Source organism: Oncorhynchus clarkii, chromosome 19 (assembly GCF_045791955.1).
Source record: "Oncorhynchus clarkii lewisi isolate Uvic-CL-2024 chromosome 19, UVic_Ocla_1.0, whole genome shotgun sequence".
Taxonomy (NCBI): Eukaryota; Metazoa; Chordata; class Actinopteri; order Salmoniformes; family Salmonidae; genus Oncorhynchus; species Oncorhynchus clarkii.
In genome coordinates this window covers 51,315,118-51,334,344 of record NC_092165.1, presented here as the reverse complement: position 1 = coordinate 51,334,344, position 19,227 = coordinate 51,315,118, and the positions used below count along the sequence as shown (strand labels likewise).

Below are 19,227 nucleotides of genomic sequence, written 5' to 3'. Positions count from 1 at the left end.
CTGCTTATACACCGAGTAAAAAGATGAGAGTTGACAATAATAACTCTTTCAACACACAACCCCACTCTAGGCTATGTATCACACGACTGCTGAAACAGTAGACAGTAGTAACATTTACTTCAGCCTGATTTAAATGCTTCTCTGAGAAGTCAGGGTTATTCCACTGTGTTGGTCCCAAAATACATTTAGGCCTAATCTACAGTTCAATTCAATAAATACAATAAAAACAACAGTTATACACCATTGTGGTTCTCTCCAATATGCAATTATTAGACAAACAGTAAACACACACACAACATACACAGGGTGCTCCTCTATTGAAACATTTCACTCTTGGATTTACATCATCAATCTGGTCCTTAGCAGCTTTGTCTGAATGAGCCCAGCTTAAATATTCCAGTGGAACTCACACAAAGCACTGATTCAAGACAATTTGATTTCCAAATGTCAATGAAAAGTATGCACCTTGACAGTTCAAAAAATAAAACCAACAAAAATGACCCCATCCACAAAAAAAGGACTACCTTTTATAAAAGTTCTACAATCAAATTAATTTAAAAAGTGTTTACAATAAACAACTAAAGGCCTTAAATCGTTACTTAAATTACATTACTATGAAATCTTAAGCACTTTAAAGCATCATACTGTAGGATAAAAGCATGTCTATTTGTTGGACTGTGTCACTGTTAATATGGGGCCTTCTAGGCCTTACCAAAGGAATTTGAGCCTTTAGCACCAAATTCCTAGTTCTATTGCTAACAGTAGCTTATCAGTGGTGGTGAGGAGAACTCCTAGTTCTATTACTAACAGTAGGCTATCAGAGGTGTTGAGGAGAACTCCTAGTTCTACTGCTAACAGTAGGCTATCAAAGGTGGTGAGGAGAACTCCTAGTTCTATTGCTAACAGTAGATTATCAGTGGTGGTGAGGAGAACTCCTAGTTCTACTGCTAACAGTAGGCTATCAGAGGTGGTGAGGAGAACTCCAAGTTCTATTGCTAACAGTAGATTATCAGTGGTGGTGAGGAGAACTCCTAGTTCTACAGCAAACAGTAGGCTATCAGAGATGTTGAGGAGAACTCCTAGCTCTACTGCTAACAGTAGGCTATCAGAGTTGTTGAGGAGAACTCCTAGTTCTATTGCTAACAGTAGATTATCAGAGGTGTTGAAAACAGGGTCATGTTCAGGAGGATGCAATATACTGAACGTTGCAGATAGAACTCATGAATGGAGCGGACATTATTCCTTACACTAAGTGTCTGAAAGGTAGGCTTGTTCTACACAGTAATGTTTTTACATTGCTGTGTAGTATCTTTAAGCGTATTAAGCTGGGTTCATTCAGACAAACCTAAGGACCAGGTTGATCATGTAAGTCCAAAAGTGAAATGTTTAAGGTTGGCACTTAAAACCCATTTTTCAAATAATTGTTTATTGGAGAGAACCACATTGATGTAAAACGGTGGTTTTTGTTGTACTTCTTGAATGGAACTGTGGCGCAACTGCGGCCCCTCATGCTGAGTTCAGCTTTTTTGTGACCCCCACCCCCATCGGATAAAAAAAAATACTTAGTAGAACAAACCTGCCTCTCGGACACGTAGCGTAAGGATTCATGTCAGCTCTATTCAGGACAGTTCTATCCCAGAGTGATCCTAATTCCGTGCCATTCTACACATTTAGCCATGGGGTGTAGAGAACATTTAGCAATTTTATAACTGATTTCCTGCCATTCTATTCATTTTGCCATGGGGCGGAGAGGAAAATTAGCTGTTTTTAATTTGATATCTGAGTGAGACTAACCAAATCCATGGGGGCCCTCTGGTAGGTAATTCAACCATGATTACGTTTTAGATAGCTGGCCGCTAGACTAATTTACCATTCTAAAACATTTTAGCTGACATGGGCTAATTGAGTGACTATCAGTGACTGACATTACAAACAATAAACAACCACATTTTGAAATTGGTTCGAGGGCCTTCAGTTGCCCATCCCTGATCTGAATGTTAGATAACGTTGTGCTCTACTGAACGCGCCCCAGGCCTCATGGAATGGCCCATCTGCTCTGGTACGGCGTACTGAGTAAGTGACCACTCAATAGATAAAGGAGTGCCTTACTGAAGGACGGCCTTGGTCTTTAGATTGGATGTATGAGCCACTGATGCAGGATATAGCAAGACATTTTATTAATTTTAACAAGACAGCTACTCTATCTGAGACGGTGCTTCTCATTTCAAAGGCTTTTCTAACACCTTTGACATTGAAAAATATGGATTCGCATACCAAGTAAGATGCACCATCGAGAGCAATTCCTGTGTTTATGTGGGCTGTCTGTTCGTTAAATTACACTGATATATATATTTTTAAGCATATCATTTTTTATTACAGCTTAAACTTCACTTTACTTACTAGAAACAAACGTATTTGCAGCAGGACTAGAATTACGACACCTCACAAATGCTATGTGTCTAAAGTGAGTGCTAGCCTCTCCTGATTCTTAAAAACATAAAACAACATAATGTAAAGCAAAAAATCAGAAAGAAATATCTATCATCATCATCATGATCGTTGTAGTAAAAAGTACATCTTTACAGATAAAAACACAGAACCCTGAAAAGTTTTTTAAGAGACATCACATGCTGGATGAAAGCCAAGGTTTCTGAAGGCGAACGCTTGAGAGCTCCGGCTCTGAAACGTAAAAGCAATACAAATATACAAAATCAAAACGCAGAAAGTAAAGGAGCCCAGAAAGCGTTTGTTGTCTTTGTCTCAGAACCGGCAGTCCATCTCAGCAGTGGAATGCTCTTTCTTCCTAAAACGAAGGAAGAGGAGAGGAAAAAGGAGGAGGGGAGAAGGTAAAATGGAGCGTAACGGGGAGTTGGCGCGTATGCGCCGGGGTGGACGGGCTTTGTAGTGAGGGGGTGTGTCTGTGTGCTGTCAGTCAGTCTCTCTACCGCACATGCTCAGTAGTATCCTGGGTGGTACTGTTGGCTCCATGGCTTCTGGTTCCAGAACTAAAGATGGAAGACAGAGGTTAAAGGTAAGAGTTTTGAACCATTCCATAGGTCCTAAGGTGCAAACATTGCCCAGCCTGTGCTGCGCTACGTCCAGCTACATCAGGAGCAGTACATACCCCCTGCTGCCAGCTCTGGTTGAAGGCCTGGGCCTTGTTCATGCCAAAGTTGCTGTTCTTGTTGAAGCTGCGATTGTTGCCTCCTCTGCCTCTGAACTTCTGCGGAAAACACAACAGCCATCAGACACCTGGGACTGCCAGCTGACCTCCAGTACAATTGGTGGGTTATACAAATGTACTGTATGTTGTTGTTATATTCAGAAAACTATATAGAAATGAAATAATCCAACAATCCACTCTAGCTGATAGAGTCAGACTCGGTGTAGTCCTAGTCAAGGACACTATCAGGTATAGTAACTAGTGACCCACCTGTGTGAAGTTGCCCCTGTTGTCCCCACGTCCTCTTCCACCTCCACCTCCTCCACGGGTCATGCTGCCTCGGTGCATATTGCCTCCCCTATTACCCCCCATGTTCCTCATGTTGCCCCTTCCAGGACCCCCCCTGGGTGCACCCCCTCTGCTGGGCATGCCCCCGCTCCCCCTGTTGAAGTTGCCCCGGTTGGAGAAGCCCCCTCGGAAGGCCGGAGGAGGGAGGAAACCTCTGGGGGGACGACTGAATCCACCACGAGGTCCTGGGCCTGGGCAGAGACAAACACACAGATCAATATATATTGTACATACCAAGTACACAAACATACACCTCAAGTATTAGAGTTATTTACAGAGTCAAATACACATTGCTCACCTCCCCTGAAGTTGCCTCTGATCTGGAAGCCTCCTCTGCCCCCCCTCTGCCCCTGACCACCTCCCCACTGCCCCTGCCCTCTGCCCCCACGGCCGCGGTGGTTGCCCCCTCTCTTGGGTGGCGTGCCCCCCTGGTTGGCCTTCTTCTCTGGGGGCAGGGCGGAGCGACTCTCCTCCTTGTACAAGTCCAGCAGCTTGGAGGCCTCGTCCTTCTGCAGCTCCACAAAGCTCACCTCACTGAAGCAATCCCCTGGCTCCGGCAGGGTGTAGATACCTACAGGAGGACGGGAGGGAAACAGCCAGATATATCAACCCCTAACAAATCAGTCAGTCAGCCCGGAAAGAAGCGTCTGCCAAAGGACTCAAATGTAATGTAAGCTCTCATGTGTTATTGATACAGGTAACAGGTGTTATGTTTGTCAGGTATTCTAGGTTGTTGTAGCTCACCTTTCATCTTGAGTACGGCGTGCTCGGGGACGTCTTTACCATCCGTCTCGGCTTTCTTCTGTGTCCTCTGCTTGTAGTCGTCATCAGTAGGACACACCACCACGGCCTTCCTCTGGAAGCCTGCAAACAGACACATCTTCCTCCTCTGGGCCGGGGCCGACACATTGGTCTGACAGAGAGAGAGAGAGAGAGAGAGAGAGAGAGAGAGAGAGAGAGAGAGAGAGAGAGAGAGAGAGAGAGAGAGAGAGAGAGAGAGAGAGAGAGAGAGAGAGAGAGAGAGAGAGAGAGAGAGAGAGAGAGAGAGAGAGAGAGAGAGAGAGAGAGAGAGAGAGAGAGAGAGAGAGAGAGAGAGAGAGAGATAGAGAGACAGGTACAGGGTTAAAGTCATATCCAACCATACACCTACTGAAATCATTCCATTCTCACACTGCCATACAACCAAGTAGTATTTGTTTCTCATGATGATGCTGACTTAATCAAATGTTGTTTGTTCACAAGGCATCTAAATATTCAAAAAATAACGACAATTGAACCGATACATAAAAACAAAAGCTTAAATGTGGGTAACCATGGTTACCTGGTCAAGGATGTAGTTGCGTTTTTTACGTGCAGCGATCTCAATGAATTTTCCCAGGAAAAGAGGTGCACGCTGGGAGATGGCGGTGAGTTTGGTGACATCCTTCATTTGGCGTTTCAGACTGGCGATCTGGCAAAGGAGAATAAAGAATTTTGAGGTACGGAGTCATCTGACTTTGGGGTGAACTGTCCCTTCAACCTGAACTGACCCTTTAAGGTGAGCTGTCCCTCCAACCTGAACTGACCCTTTAAGGTAAACTGACCCTTTAAGGTGAGCTGTCCCTTTCAGCTGAACTGCCTCTTTAAGGTGAACTGTTCCTTTAAGGTGAGCTGTCCCTTTCAGCTGAACTGCCTCTTTAAGGTGAACTGTCCCTTTAAGGTGAGCTGTCCCTCCAACCTGAACTGACCCTTTAAGGTGAACTGTCCCTTTAAGGTGAGCTGTCCCTTTCAGCTGAACTGACCCTTTAAGGTGAACTGTCCCTTTAAGGTGAGCTGTCCCTCCAACCTGAACTGACCCTTTAAGGTGAACTGTCCCTTTAAGGTGAGCTGTCCCTTTCAGCTCAACTGCCTCTTTAAGGTGAACTGTCCCTTTAAGGTGAGCTGTCCCTTTCAGCTGAACTGACCCTTTAAGGTGAACTGTCCTGTCCCTTGTAGCTCAACTGCCTCTTTAAGGTAAACTTTCCTGTCCCTTTCAGCTCAACTGCCTCTTTAAGGTGAACTGTCCTGTCCCTTTCAGCTCAACTGCCTCTTTAAGGTGAGGTGTCTTTTTAAGGTGAACTGTCCTGTCCCTTTCAGCTGAACTGCCTCTTAAGGTGAACTGTCCTGTTCTTTTCAGCTGAACTGCCTCTTTAAGGTGAGGTGTCTTTTTAAGGTGAACTGTCCTGTCCCTTTATGCTGAACTGCTGAACTATAGAACTGTCCTGTCCCTTTAAGCTGCACTGTAGAACTGTCCTGTCCCTTTATGCTGAACTGCTGAACTATAGAACTGTCCTGTCCCTTTAAGCTGAACTGTAGAACTGTCCTGTCCCTTTAAACTGAACTGTAGAACTGCCCTGTCCCTTTATGCTGAACTGCTGAACTATAGAACTGTCCTGTCTCTTTAAACTGAACTGTTGAACTGTCCTGTCTCTTTAAACTGAACTGTTGAACTGTCCTGTCTCTTTAAACTGAACTGTAGAACTGTCCTGTCCCTTTAAGCTGAACTGTTGAACTGTCCTGTCTCTTTAAGCTGAACTGTAGAACTGTCCTGTCTCTTTAAGCTGAACTGTAGAACTGTCCTGTCTCTTTAAACTGAACTGTAGAACTGTCCTGTCTCTTTAAGCTGAACTGTAGAACTGTCCTGTCTCTTTAAGCTGAACTGTAGAACTGTCCTGTCCCTTTAAGCTGAACTGTAGAACTGTCCTGTCTCTTTAAGCTGAACTGTAGAACTGTCCTGTCTCTTTAAACTGAACTGTAGAACTGTCCTGTCTCTTTAAGCTGAACTGTAGAACTGTCCTGTCTCTTTAAACTGAACTGTAGAACTGTCCTGTCTCTTTAAGCTGAACTGTAGAACTGTCCTGTCTCTTTAAACTGAACTGTAGAACTGTCCTGTCTCTTTAAGCTGAACTGTAGAACTGTCCTGTCCCTTTAAGCTGAACTGTAGAACTGTCCTGTCTCTTTAAGCTGAACTGTAGAACTGTCCTGTCCCTTTAAGCTGAGCTGTAGAACTGTCCTGTCCCTTTAAACTGAACTGTAGAACTGTCCTGTCCCTTTAAGCTGAGCTGTAGAACTGTCCTGTCTCTTTAAGCTGAGCTGTAGAACTGTCCTGTCCCCTTAAGCTGAACTGCTGAGCTGTAGAACTGTCCTGTCTCTTGAAGCTGAACTGTAGAACTGTCCTGTCCCTTTAAGCTGAACTGTAGAACTGTCCTGTCTCTTTAAGCTGAACTGTAGAACTGTCCTGTCTCTTTAAGCTGAACTGTGGAACTGTCCTGTCTCTTTAAGCTGAACTGTAGAACTGTCCTGTCCCTTTAAGCTGAACTGTAGAACTGTCCTGTCTCTTTAAGCTGAACTGTAGAACTGTCCTGTCTCTTTAAACTGAACTGTAGAACTGTCCTGTCTCTTTCAGCTGAACTGTAGAACTGTCCTGTCCCTTTCAGCATCACTCACCATCATCTTCTCCAGGATGGTGTTGGTTCCCAGGATGTTGTATTTCCCAGGGTGCTCCTGAGTGTGCTTGGTTACCCACGCCGTCTTCCCAGCGCCAGGCAGGCCTACCATCACGATCACCTGGGAGAGTAAGAGACATTTTAATCATGGCTGCAAAGTAATGTGTTGTCAAATGTGGGATAGAGTTGGAAATGGAAATTATGAAAATACCACATGGGAATTCAACAACATGAAAACCAGCACGCACTCACTCACCTCACAGTCATCCTTGGTGTCGGGCCCTTTGGGGCCTCGGACCCTCTTGCTCACAGGGACCTGCTGTAGGAAGCTGTAGCCGGCCGGTGGGACGAACAGTGGTGCCTCCCTCTGGCCAAAGTTGAACTCTACAGCACAGTTGTGACAGAGGACGTGAGGGAAGAGGGGCCGTCCGTCCAAAGATGCCTTGTCAACTTTGAAGGCCACGCCTAGGTCCTGACCGTTCTTACTGAACGACAGCTCCACCTCCGAGCCTTCAAAGTTCTGCAGGAGAGAGGACGAACATCATCATCAGTGGAAAAAGCAGCAGCAGTTTAACCTGTAAACTGATGTTCATTTTTTAACTGGCTAAAGCTTAGCTCTTTGAGCAAAATGTGACAAAGGGATCATTAAAATATCTTACGATTAGGCATCCGACGACATCGTTTTCGTCGAAGCACTCTCCGAAGTCTTCTGTGACACAGTTGGTGGTTTTCTTCCCTTTGGCAGAGAAGGCATACGAGTGTTCCTCTTCTCCTGAGGACGTCAGACAAGGAGTTACCATACAACCGCACAACACACCAGGGGGTTCCCTGAGCATATATCAGGAGTCCACTGAATTATATTGGTTGGTCTAATTGTTCACTCACCCAGTAACAGTGTTCCATTGGCTAGTGACCAGCCCACCAGAACCTCATGGATATCCATGCCTTTACTGGAGATATGTTTCACTGGGATCTTCTCAATGATCTGGGAAGAACACACAGAGGGTGAGGTGTGTGTGTGTGTGTGTGTGTTTGTGTGTGTGTGCTTGTGTGTTTGTCATGATGTTCTGTTCAGACCATCATCATCATCATCAGTGGTTTTAGGCTGAATATCTGTAAAGCACTTTGTGACAACTGCTGATGTAAAAAGGGATTTATAAGATAAACTTGATAGATTGATTGACCACGTGTGTGTGTGTTGTTGATGGTGATATCTCTCCTCACCTTCATCTCAAAGCAGGCCTTGCCCTGAGCTACTCCGTAGGAAGCCCTGCCTCCAGCCCACAGGTAGGCAAAGCTCTCCATGGTAAGGGATGACGCGCTGTAACGGTCTCGGGACACCTTGAAGTGCAGGTCACTGTTATCTGTGGTTACACACACACACACACACACACACACACACACACACACACACACACAAACACTATTGTGAACTTCACAGTTCAAGTAAAAAAAATGTGCACTGCTGCAGGTGTTATTCAATAATTGTACAAATTCTACCCACAGCTATCCAGTCACAAATGTGGTCAGGTATGTGTGTATGTACTCACATGTGGACAGGTCAGTGTGTGTGTACTCACATGTGGACAGGTCAGTGTGTATGTACTCACATGTGGACAGGTCAGTGTGTGTGTACTCACATGTGGACAGGTCAGTGTGTGTGTACTCACATGTGGTCAGGTCAGTGTGTGTGTACTCACATGTGGACAGGTCAGTGTGTGTGTACTCACATGTGGACAGGTCAGTGTGTGTGTACTCACATGTGGTCAGGTCTGTGTGTGTGTACTCACATGTGGACAGGTCAGTGTGTGTGTACTCACATGTGGTCAGGTCAGTGTGTGTGTACTCACATGTGGTCAGGTCTGTGTGTGTACTCACATGTGGACAGGTCAGTGTGTGTGTACTCACATGTGGACAGGTCAGTGTGTGTGTACTCACATGTGGTCAGGTCTGTGTGTGTGTACTCACATGTGGTCAGGTCTGTGTGTGTGTACTCACATGTGGTCAGGTGTGTACTCACATGTGGTCAGGTCTGTGTGTGTGTACTCACATGTGGTCAGGTCTGTGTGTGTGTACTCACATGTGGTCTGGGTGTGTACTCACATGTGGACAGGTCTGTGTGTGTACTCACATGTGGTCAGGTCTGTGTGTGTGTACTCACATGTGGTCAGGTCTGTGTGTGTGTACTCACATGTGGTCTGTGTGTGTACTCACATGTGGACAGGTCTGTGTGTGTACTCACATGTGGTCAGGTCTGTGTGTGTGTACTTACATGTGGTCTGTGTGTGTGTACTTACATGTGGTCTGTGTGTGTACTCACATGTGGTCTGTGTGTGTGTACTCACATGTGGACAGGTCTGTGTGTGTACTCACATGTGGTCAAGTGTGTACTCACATGTGGTCAGGTCTGTGTGTGTACTCACATGTAGTCACGTGTGTACTCACATGTGGTCTGTGTGTGTACTCACATGTGGTCAGGTGTGTACTCACATGTGGTCAGGTGTGTACTCACATGTGGTCAGGTGTGTACTCACATGTGGACAGGTCTGTGTGTGTACTCACATGTGGTCAGGTCTGTGTGTGTACTCACAAGTGGTCAGGTCTGTGTGTGTACTCACATGTGGACAGGTCTGTGTGTGTACTCACATGTGGACAGGTCAGTGTGTGTGTACTCACATGTGGTCAGGTGTGTACTCACATGTGGTCAGGTCTGTGTGTGTACTCACAATTGGACAGGTCTGTGTGTGTACTCACATGTGGTCAGGTGTGTACTCACATGTGGTCAGGTATGTGTGTGTGTACTCACATGTGGACAGGTCTGTGTGTGTACTCACATGTGGTCAGGTCTGTGTGCGTGTACTCACATGTGGTCAGGTGTGTACTCACATGTGGACAGGTCTGTGTGTGTACTCACATGTGGTCAGGTGTGTGTGTGTGTGTACTCACATGTGGACAGGTCTGTGTGTGTGTACTCACATGTGGTCAGGTCTGTGTGTGTGTACTCACATGTGGTCAGGTGTGTGTGTGTGTACTCACAGGTGGTCAGGTATGTGTGTGTGTACTCGTGTGTGTGTGTACTCACAGGTGTCCAGGCAGACAGTGCTGTCGTCAAACTCCTCGTCCTCTTCCTCCAGCGGGGGCTGGGGGGACTTGGCCCTGGAAGAGAGAAGATGAAGGGGTGAAGGGTCAGCCCAGGGAGGACACTGGAGGGACATGTCTCTCACTCAAGTGGGCAAACTTAGGCAGGAAATGACAACAACGAACAGTGAGCCATTTTACTCGTGTATAAAAAAAAACAGATAATAAAAGAAAAGCATTGCAAGTTTGAATTTTGTTTTAAAAACACGATTGTTATCGATCAATAATGACAAACCTCCTGGTATTGACAACTTAGATGGAAAGCTACTGAGGATGGTAGTTGACTCCATGGCCACTCCTATCTGTCATATCTGTAATCTGAGCCTAGAGGAAAGTCTTTGTCCTCAGGCCTGGAGGGAAGCCAAAGTCATTCCACTACCCAAGAGTGATAAAGCGGCCTTTACTGGTTCAACAGCAGACCTATCAGCTTAATGCCAGCTCTTAGCAAACTGTTGGAAAAAATGTTGTTTTAACAAATACAATGCTATTTCACTGTAAACAAATTAACAACAGACTTTCAGCATGTTTATAGAGAAGGGCACTCAACATGTACTGCACTGGCACAAATGACTGATGACTGGTTGAAAGAAATTGATAAGAAGATTGTGGGAGCTGTACTGTACTTTCAGTGCAGCCTTTGATATTATTGCTGTTGAGAAAACATACAGTGGGGAGAACAAGTACTTGATACACTGCAGATTTTGCAGGTTTTCCTACCTACAAAGCATGTAGAGGTCTGTAATTTTTATCATAGGTACACTTCAACTGTGAGAGAGAGAATCTAAAACAAAAATCCATAAAATCACTTTGTATGATTTTTAAGTAATTAATTAGCATTTTATTGCATGCCATAAGTATTTGATCACCTACCAGCCAGTAAGAATTCCGGGTCTCACAGACCTGGTCGTTTTTTTTAAGAAGCCCTCCTGTTCTCCACTCATTACCTGTATTAACTGCACCTGTTTGAACTTGTTACCTGTATAAAAGACACCTGTCCACACACTCAATCAAACAGACTCCAACCTCTCCACAATGGCCAAGACCAGAGAGCTGCGTAATGACATCAGGGTTAAAATTGTAGACCTGCACAAGGTTGGGATGGGCTATAGGGACAATAGGCAAGCAGCTTGGTGAGAAGGCAACAACTGTTGGCGCAATTATTAGAAAATGGAAGAAGTTCAAGATGACGGTCAATCACCCTCGGTCTGGAGCTCCATGCAAGATCTCACCTCGTGGGGCATCAATGATCATGAGGAAGGTGAGGGATCAGCCCAGAACTACACGGCAGGACCTTGTCAATGACCTGAAGAGAGCTGGGACCACAGTCTCAAGGAAAACCATTAGTAACACACTACGTCGTCATGGGTTAAAATCCTGCAGCGCACGCAAGGTCCCCCTGCTCAAGCCAGCGCATGTCCAGGCCTGTCTGAAGTTTGCCAATGACCATCTGGATGATCCAGAGGAGGAATGGGAGAAGGTCATGTGGTCTGATGAGACAAAAATAGAGCTTTTTGGTCTAAACTCCACTCGCCGTGTTTGGAGGAAGAAGAAGGATGAGTACAACCCCAAGAACACCATCCCAACCGTGAAGCATGGAGGTGGAAACATCATTCTTTGGGGATGCTTTTCTGCAAAGGGGACAGGACGACTGCACCTTATTGAGGGGAGAATGGAGGGGCCATGTATCGCGAGATCTTGGCCAACAACCTCCTTCCCCCAGTAAGAGCATTGAAGATGGGTCGTGGCTGGGTCTTCCAGCATGACAACGACCTGAAACACACAGCCAGGGCAACTAAGGAGTGGCTCCGTAAGAAGCATCTCAAGGTCCTGGAGTGGCCTAGCCAGTCTCCAGACCTGAACCCAATAGAACATCTTTGGAGGGAGCTGAAAGTCCGTATTGCCCAGCGACAGCACCGAAACCTGAAGGATCTGGAGTGTGTGCAAACCTGGTCAAGAACTACAGGAAACGTATGATCTCTGTAATTGCAAACAAAGGTTCCTGTACCAAATATTAAGTTATGTTTTTCTGATGTATCAAATACTTATGTCATGTAATAAAATGCAAATTAATTACTTAAAAATCATACAATGTGATTTTCTGGATTTTTGTTTTAGATTCCGTCTCTCACAGTTGAAGTGTACCTATGATAAAAATTACAGACCTCGACATGCTTTGTAAGTAGGAAAACCTGCAAAATCGGCAGTGTATCAAATACTTGTTCTCCCCACTGTATGTGTTATGGCTTTCCAACTTCTGCCATATCGTGGATTCAGAGCTATCCATCTAATAGAACTCTATCTAATAGGGTATTCCTAATGGAAGCTTCTCTAATGTCAAACATGTAGAGTGTGGTGTACTGCAGGGCAGCTCTCTAGGCCCTCTACTCTTTTCTATTTCTACCAATAATCTGCCACTGTCATTAAACAAAGCATGTGTGTCCATGTACTGATGATTCAACCATATATGCATCAGCAACCACAGCTAATGAGGTCACTGAAACCCTTAACAAAGAGTGGTAGTCTGTTTGGGAATGGGTGGCCAGTAATACAATGGTTCTGAACATCTCTTAAATTAAGAGTATTGCATTTGGTACAAATCATTCCCTAAGTTCTAGACCACAGCTGAATCTGGTAATGAATGGTGTGGCTGTTGAACAAGTTGAGGAGACTAAATTACTTGGTGTTACCTTAGATTGTAAACAGTCATGCTCAAAACATATAGATTCAATGGTTGTAAAGATGGGGAGAGTGCTGTCCGTAATAAACAGATGATCTGCTTTTTTGACACCACACTCGACAAAGCACGTCCTGCAGGCTCTAGTTTTAGCTTATCATGATTATCATATCAAATATTATTAGTCTCATGTGTAACATCTGCTTCCAACTCACACCCTCAAACACCTAGATCCCCTGAACGCAGCTCACTCTCCAGATTCCAATCACCTGAATTCTAATCACCTGTTCACACACCTGTATGTCATTATCACACACTATTTACTTCAGTTCTTTGCACCCCATCACTGTGAGGTATTGTTTGTTTTGTGACGCATGGCTTTCGGAGCTCTGTTTTCCCCACAATTTACTCCTCCCGTATATGATAGTTTTTGCCTGCCTCACTAACGACGCCTTTTGCCTATTCCCTACCTGTACTTCAGCCTATCAGATTTCCTGTTATCTACCTATTGCCTGATCTCCCGGACTACCATACTATCCTTTTCCCTGCCTGTACTGTTGCCCTTTTGGACCCCCTGTGTTTGACCTTCTGCCTGCCCTGGACCCAGCTACCTGCCTCCTCCTGTGTTTGACCTTCTGCCTGCCCCTGGACCCAGCTACCTGCCTCCTCCTCTGGTCCTTTGCATTAAACACCTGCTGCGCCCTGCGCTTGAAACCAGCTCTCTGTCTCCCCTCGTGTTCATTACAACATGCGCCGAATACAACAGGTGTAGACCTTACAGTGAAATGCTTACTTACGAGCCCCTAACCAACAATGCAGTTTAAAAAATATGGATAAGAATAAGAAATAAAAGTAACAATAAAGAGCAGCAGTAAAATACCAATAGTGAGACAATATGCAGGGGGGTACTGGTACAGAGTCAATGTGAGAGTCACCGGTTAGTTGAGGTATTATGCACATGTAGGTAGAGTTATTAAAGTGACTATGCATAGATGACAACAACAGAGAGTAGCAGTGGTGTAAAAGAGAGGGGGGGTGCAAATAGTTTGTGTAGCCATTTGATTAGGTGTTCAGGAGTCTTATGGCTTGGGGGTAGAAGCTGTTTTGAAGCATCTTGGACCTAGACTTAGCGCTCCGGTACCGCTTGCCGTGCGGTAGCAGAGAGAACAGTCTATGACTAGGGTAGCTGGAGTCTTTGACAATTTTTAGGGCCTTTCTCTGACACCGCCTGGTATAGAGGTCCTGGATGGCAGGAATCTTGGCCCCAGTGATGTACTGGTTCGTTCGCACTACCCTCTGTAGCGTCTTGCGGTCGGAGGCCGAGCAGTTTCCATACCAGGCAGTGATGCAACCAGTCAGGATGCTCTCGATGGTGCAGCTGTAGAACCTTTTGAGGATCAGAGGACCCATGCCAAATCTTTTCAGTCTCCTGAGGGGGAATAGGTTTTGTCGTGCCCTCTTCACAACTGTCTTGGTGTGCTTGGACCATGTTAGTTTGTTGGTGATGTGGACACCAAGGAACTTGAAGTTCTCAACCTGCTCCACTGCAGCCCCGTCGATGAGAATGGGGGCGTACTCTTTTTCCTGTAGTCCACAATCATCTCCTTTGTCTTGATCACGTTGAGGGAGAGGTTGTTGTCCTGGCACCACACGGCCAGGTCTCTGCTTGGCACCACACAGCCAGGTGAGTCCATGCCTCGTCGTTGTCGGTGATTAGACCTACCACTGTTGTGTCATCGGCAAACTTAATGATGGAGTTGGAGTCGTGCCTGGCCATGCAGTCATGAGTGAACAGGGAGTACAGGAGGGAAGTGAGCATGCACCCCCGTGAGGGGCCCCTGTGTTGTGGATCAGCGTGGCGGATGTGTTGTTACCTACCCATACCACCTGGGGGCGGCACATCATGAAGTCCAGGATCCAGTTGGAGAGGGAGGGGTTTAGTCCCAGGGACCTTAGCTTATTGATAAGCTTTGAGGGCAATATGGTGTTGAGCGCTGAGCTGTAGTCAATGAATAGCATTCTGACATAGGTGTTCCTTTTGTCCAGGTGGGAAAGGGCAGTGTGGAGTGCAATAGAGATTGCATCATCTGTGGATCTGTAGGGGCGGTATGCAAATTGGAGTGGGTCTAGGGTTTCTGGGATAATGGTGTTGATGTGAGCCATGACCAGCCTTTCAAAGCACTTCATGGCTACAGACGTAGCTGGGACAGGTTGAAAATGTCAGTGAAGACACTTGCCAGTTGGTCAGCGCATGCTCGCAGTACACGTCCTGGTAATCCGTCTGGCCCTGCGGCCTTGTGAATGTTGACCTGTTTAAAGGTCTTACTCACATCAGCTACGGAGAGCGTGATCACACAGTCTTCCGGAACAGCTGGTGCTCTCATGCATGTTTTGGTGTTATTTGCCTCGAAGCGAGCATAGAAGTAGTTTAGCTCATCTGTTAGGCTCGTGTCACTGGGCAGCTCTCGGCTGTGCTTCCCTTTGTAGTCTGTAATGGTTTGCAGGCCCTGCCACATCCGACAAGCGTCAGAGCAGGTGTAGTACAATTCGATCTTAGTCCTGTATTGATGCTTTTCCTGTTTGATGGTTCGTCTGAAGGCAAAGCGGGATTTCTTATAAGCTTCCGGGTTAAAGTCCCGCTCCTTGAAAGCGTCAGCTTTTAGCTCAGTGCGGCTGTTGCCTGTAATCCATGGCTTCTGGTTGGGGTATGTACGTACAGTCACTGTGGGGTCGACGTCATCAATGCACTTATTGATGAAGCCAATGACTGATGTGGTGTACTCCTCAATGCCATCGGAGGAATCCCGGAACAAATTCCAGTCTGTGCTAGCAAAACAGTCCTGTAGCTTAGCATCTGTTTCATCTGACCACTTTTTTATTGATCTAGTCACTGGTGCTTCCTGCTTTCATTTTTGCTTGTAAGCAGGAATCAGGAGGATAGAATTATGGTCAGATATTCCAAATGGAGGGCGAGGGAGAGCTTTTTATGTGTCTCTGTCTGTGGAGTAAAGGTGGTCCAGAGTTTTTTTTCCTCTGGTTGCACATTTAACATGCTGATAGAAATTAGATAAAACTAATTTAAGTTTCCCTGCATTAAAATCCGCGGCTACTAGGAGCGCCGCCTCTGGGTGAGCGTTTTCTTGTTTGCTTATGGCAGAATACAGCTCTATCAATGCGGTCTTAATGCCAGCCTCTGACTGTGGTGGTATGTAAACAGCTACGATTATTGTCCAGTCATATGGTCAAGTGCTGCAAAGAAAGACCTAGTTAAGCTGCAGCTGGCCTAGAAAGAGTGACACGTCTTGCTCTTCATTGTAATCAGAGGGCTAATATGAATACTGTGCATGCCAGTTTCTCTTGCCTAAGAGTTGAAGAAAAACTGACTGCAACACCTCTTGTTTTTATAAGAAACGTGTTGGATATTCCAAATTGTCTTCTGTCTGTAATGTCTTTTTTGTTATCTGTTGGACCCCAGTAAGACTAGCTGTTGCCATTGCCGTCGGCTAATGGGGATCCTAATAAATCAAACCACTCTCAGAATTTAAAACTAAACCTATCATTGTAATCTATCAAATGTTGCTTTCGGGGCCTTTGAGTCTCAACTAGAGAATAATCTAGGGGAAAGACTGCACTAGGATACATTTTGACCAGTTCTGGCAGGATTTATCAACAATGGAGTTAAAGTTGTAACATTCTTCAGTCTGAAACTGCAGGGCGTGATAAAACCAATTAGTCAGGAACGTCATCTAAAGTTCACCAATGTCAATGTATCATTGGATATGCATTTCTTCTCTGGTGAGGATATATACGTGATAGAACGTTGTTGGAAGATCATACCTCATCACAAGAACAACAGAACGTACACACAATTCCTATACTTTAGATGAGGATGCCCACTCTAGAAAAATGTCAAGTTATTTAGCTCTGTTTGCCATTAGGGAAGCTGTGTGATAGAGTTATTTTTCAAAAATCCTGAATCATATAGGTTTAAAAGTTCTAAACACACTGCCATTAGATTTGTTGAGCTACAGAATAGCTGTATATCTGCTAACCAGTGAAGCTGTTTATAACACATGTATCAAAGACAATGGCCTGTAGTAAGGAGAGAATTTAATCAATATTAGAGGCCAATAATCAATCACTCTCACTCACTCACACTCATTCACACTTTTATTGCATCCTACAATTGGGAAAAAAGAAAGCATATAAAAGTTTTCCAAGTTCAACACAACTGGACCGACAGAGAGAGACAGACAGATACTTAATTGGTGCACTTCTTCTACAGACACACCCCCACCTTCTTTGTCCCACCGCGTCTCTCTTTTGTCCCACAGTGTGTGGGTCAGGCACCCTCCCAGCGGCATCCAGACCTTCCCATTCAATATAGCATCCCTGCAGACCACCCCATAACCATTCCTATCACAAACTAGCTATAGCACCAACCACCATTATCTACACTACAGTTGGGCTTTGCATGCATATTGTCAACCCTGTATTCAGTAATAACAGGTAAGGTAATACCCATGTAGAGGTAAATGGAAAAAAAATATGTTTCTTAGCAGCAGGGGTCAGGGCTAGCATTAAGGACTGTGTTGGCTGTTAATGTCAACACAGCAGTTCGATAAGGCAGAGAGCTGGGAGTTGTGCAGGCCAGGGTGACTCGGAGCTAACCGAGGGTTAACCCGGCTACTGCACCATCCTTACCGGCTGTACTTGCTTTCTTCAATAAACTCAAAGTAGCCCCTTCCATGTTCCTCCCGGCGTCTCTTAACACCCTTCTTATTCTTCTGCTCAGCGCTCGTGTCTTTGTCCGCATCCCCTTTGGAAATAAAACAATAACAAAGCAGGTATTGAGGTGCGTCCCGCCCCCCAAGTGTAGGACCCAGGTGTTACATGATGGTCCACACAGTTCAGCTAGGTGGCAAGTTAGGTGTTTTGATTTGTCAGGTATCTACATGAGTTGCAATGTATGGACTACAAAGGGAAGAGGAGATCTGAAAATAATTAAAGATATGGTGATCTGGAGCCATGAATAACAAAGGCCCATCAGGAGCAATAATACCAGTTAGTACCCCCGTCTTTAATACCAGTTCGTACCCCCCCCCCCAATATAAATGGATATTGATGTGTACCACACATTTTCAGTTTCTACAGCCATGACAGCCTTGACCAAATATTAACTTAGTATTTACCGTGTTGATAAAATGTTAATAAAAAAATAAAGCTAGATTACGACTGGCAGCTAGCTAGATAACTTAACATTTCCTAAAACCAACGTTATAAACCTAGGCTATGCGCATAGACGTATTTATACCTATGGAATAACAAACCGTCTCACGGGAAAAGATAGTCAGCCTGCTGCGTTCTCTCTCGCCAGTAGGAGCCACTGTTTTGCACTTTAGTAGCTAATGGTAGCTAGCTAGCCAACGACCATCTGCACATCGGCGCATCTTTGTCTGCCGCTTGAAGAAATGCAAATCCGGAACACAAAACCATTGCGTAAAAACATACACCAGTCAAGTGCAGCCGTACAAAAACGTATTGTCTACAATTAGCTAGCTACATGGATCCTGGCAGAAGTTCCGACATAGCTGGCAAGCTTAGCAGGCTAACCAGTTGACCTATCTTTGATTCTGAACTGTCATGCAAGACGTGAACTCTAGCCGCAGCTGCAACCATAGCAGCAGGGTCGATTAGCTGGCTTGCATCGCTTACCCTCTCTCTCGAGAGTCCCCAGTGCAGCATCATCATCATCGAATTTATCCATCTCCTCCTCATCATCATCCTCTTCTTCTTTCAGTAGAGCATCTTCATCCTCGTCGGATTTATCCATATCTACTCCCGCATCCTCCTCTTCCCCCATATTATCGTCGATATTAGCGCATTCTTTCTCTGCTTTCCCTTCGCACCTATCTTCATCCTCTACTCCGCCCGCCTCCATCCTCTCCTCAACTAGGTCTTCATCCAAGTCCTCCTCGCCCATGTCATTCAGGCCGACAGCCCCTTCGCATTGGCCGCCGTTCTCCCCGGCCTCAGCTCCTCTGGCTACAGCCTCTTCATTCAGCGCGGCCTGCAGCCGGTCCATAAGATCCGCCTTCAGCCCCTTGTCCGACAGCTGCCTCTTCTTCAACTCGTCCTTCAACTCGTTTACCTTTAACTTATTCACGTTGATAGAGCTCATTGTGCTATCTATTAAATAATTAAATAAATATCGATACAATTCGATAAAATCCCTATTGTCGACTGTGTTTTTCAAATTCGAAACACGAAGATAAAACCCAGTGCACAGATGGCCGACTTGGTGATAGCAGTCGCCTATAATTTCCACTGCGCCAAACCCGCACCCTTTCTAAGCACGTCCCACTACTGACATCTGTGCTGCTGATGAGAGCGTGCCAAGGGCAGTAATATAGCCCTACCGTAATGACACGAATAAAGCA

The 19,227-nt window shown here is 45.5% G+C and overlaps 1 protein-coding gene across 1 annotated transcript; it reads right to left on the bottom strand.

The window, feature by feature from the left end:
- Positions 1–2,328: 2,328 nt before the first annotated feature.
- On the bottom strand, positions 2,329–19,002 carry LOC139374322 (heterogeneous nuclear ribonucleoprotein Ua). The gene is made up of 14 exons (XM_071115353.1): positions 18,503–19,002; positions 17,492–17,606; positions 10,058–10,131; positions 8,200–8,339; positions 7,861–7,960; positions 7,635–7,747; positions 7,232–7,495; positions 6,977–7,096; positions 4,833–4,961; positions 4,256–4,424; positions 3,810–4,082; positions 3,434–3,702; positions 3,125–3,223; positions 2,329–3,005 (listed from the first exon to the last, which is right to left on the bottom strand). Exons 1-14 carry the CDS (start codon positions 18,966–18,968, stop codon positions 2,955–2,957), a joined length of 2,382 nt encoding a protein of 793 aa, XP_070971454.1. The 5' UTR covers positions 18,969–19,002; the 3' UTR covers positions 2,329–2,954.
- Between the last annotated feature and the right edge of the window lie 225 nt (positions 19,003–19,227).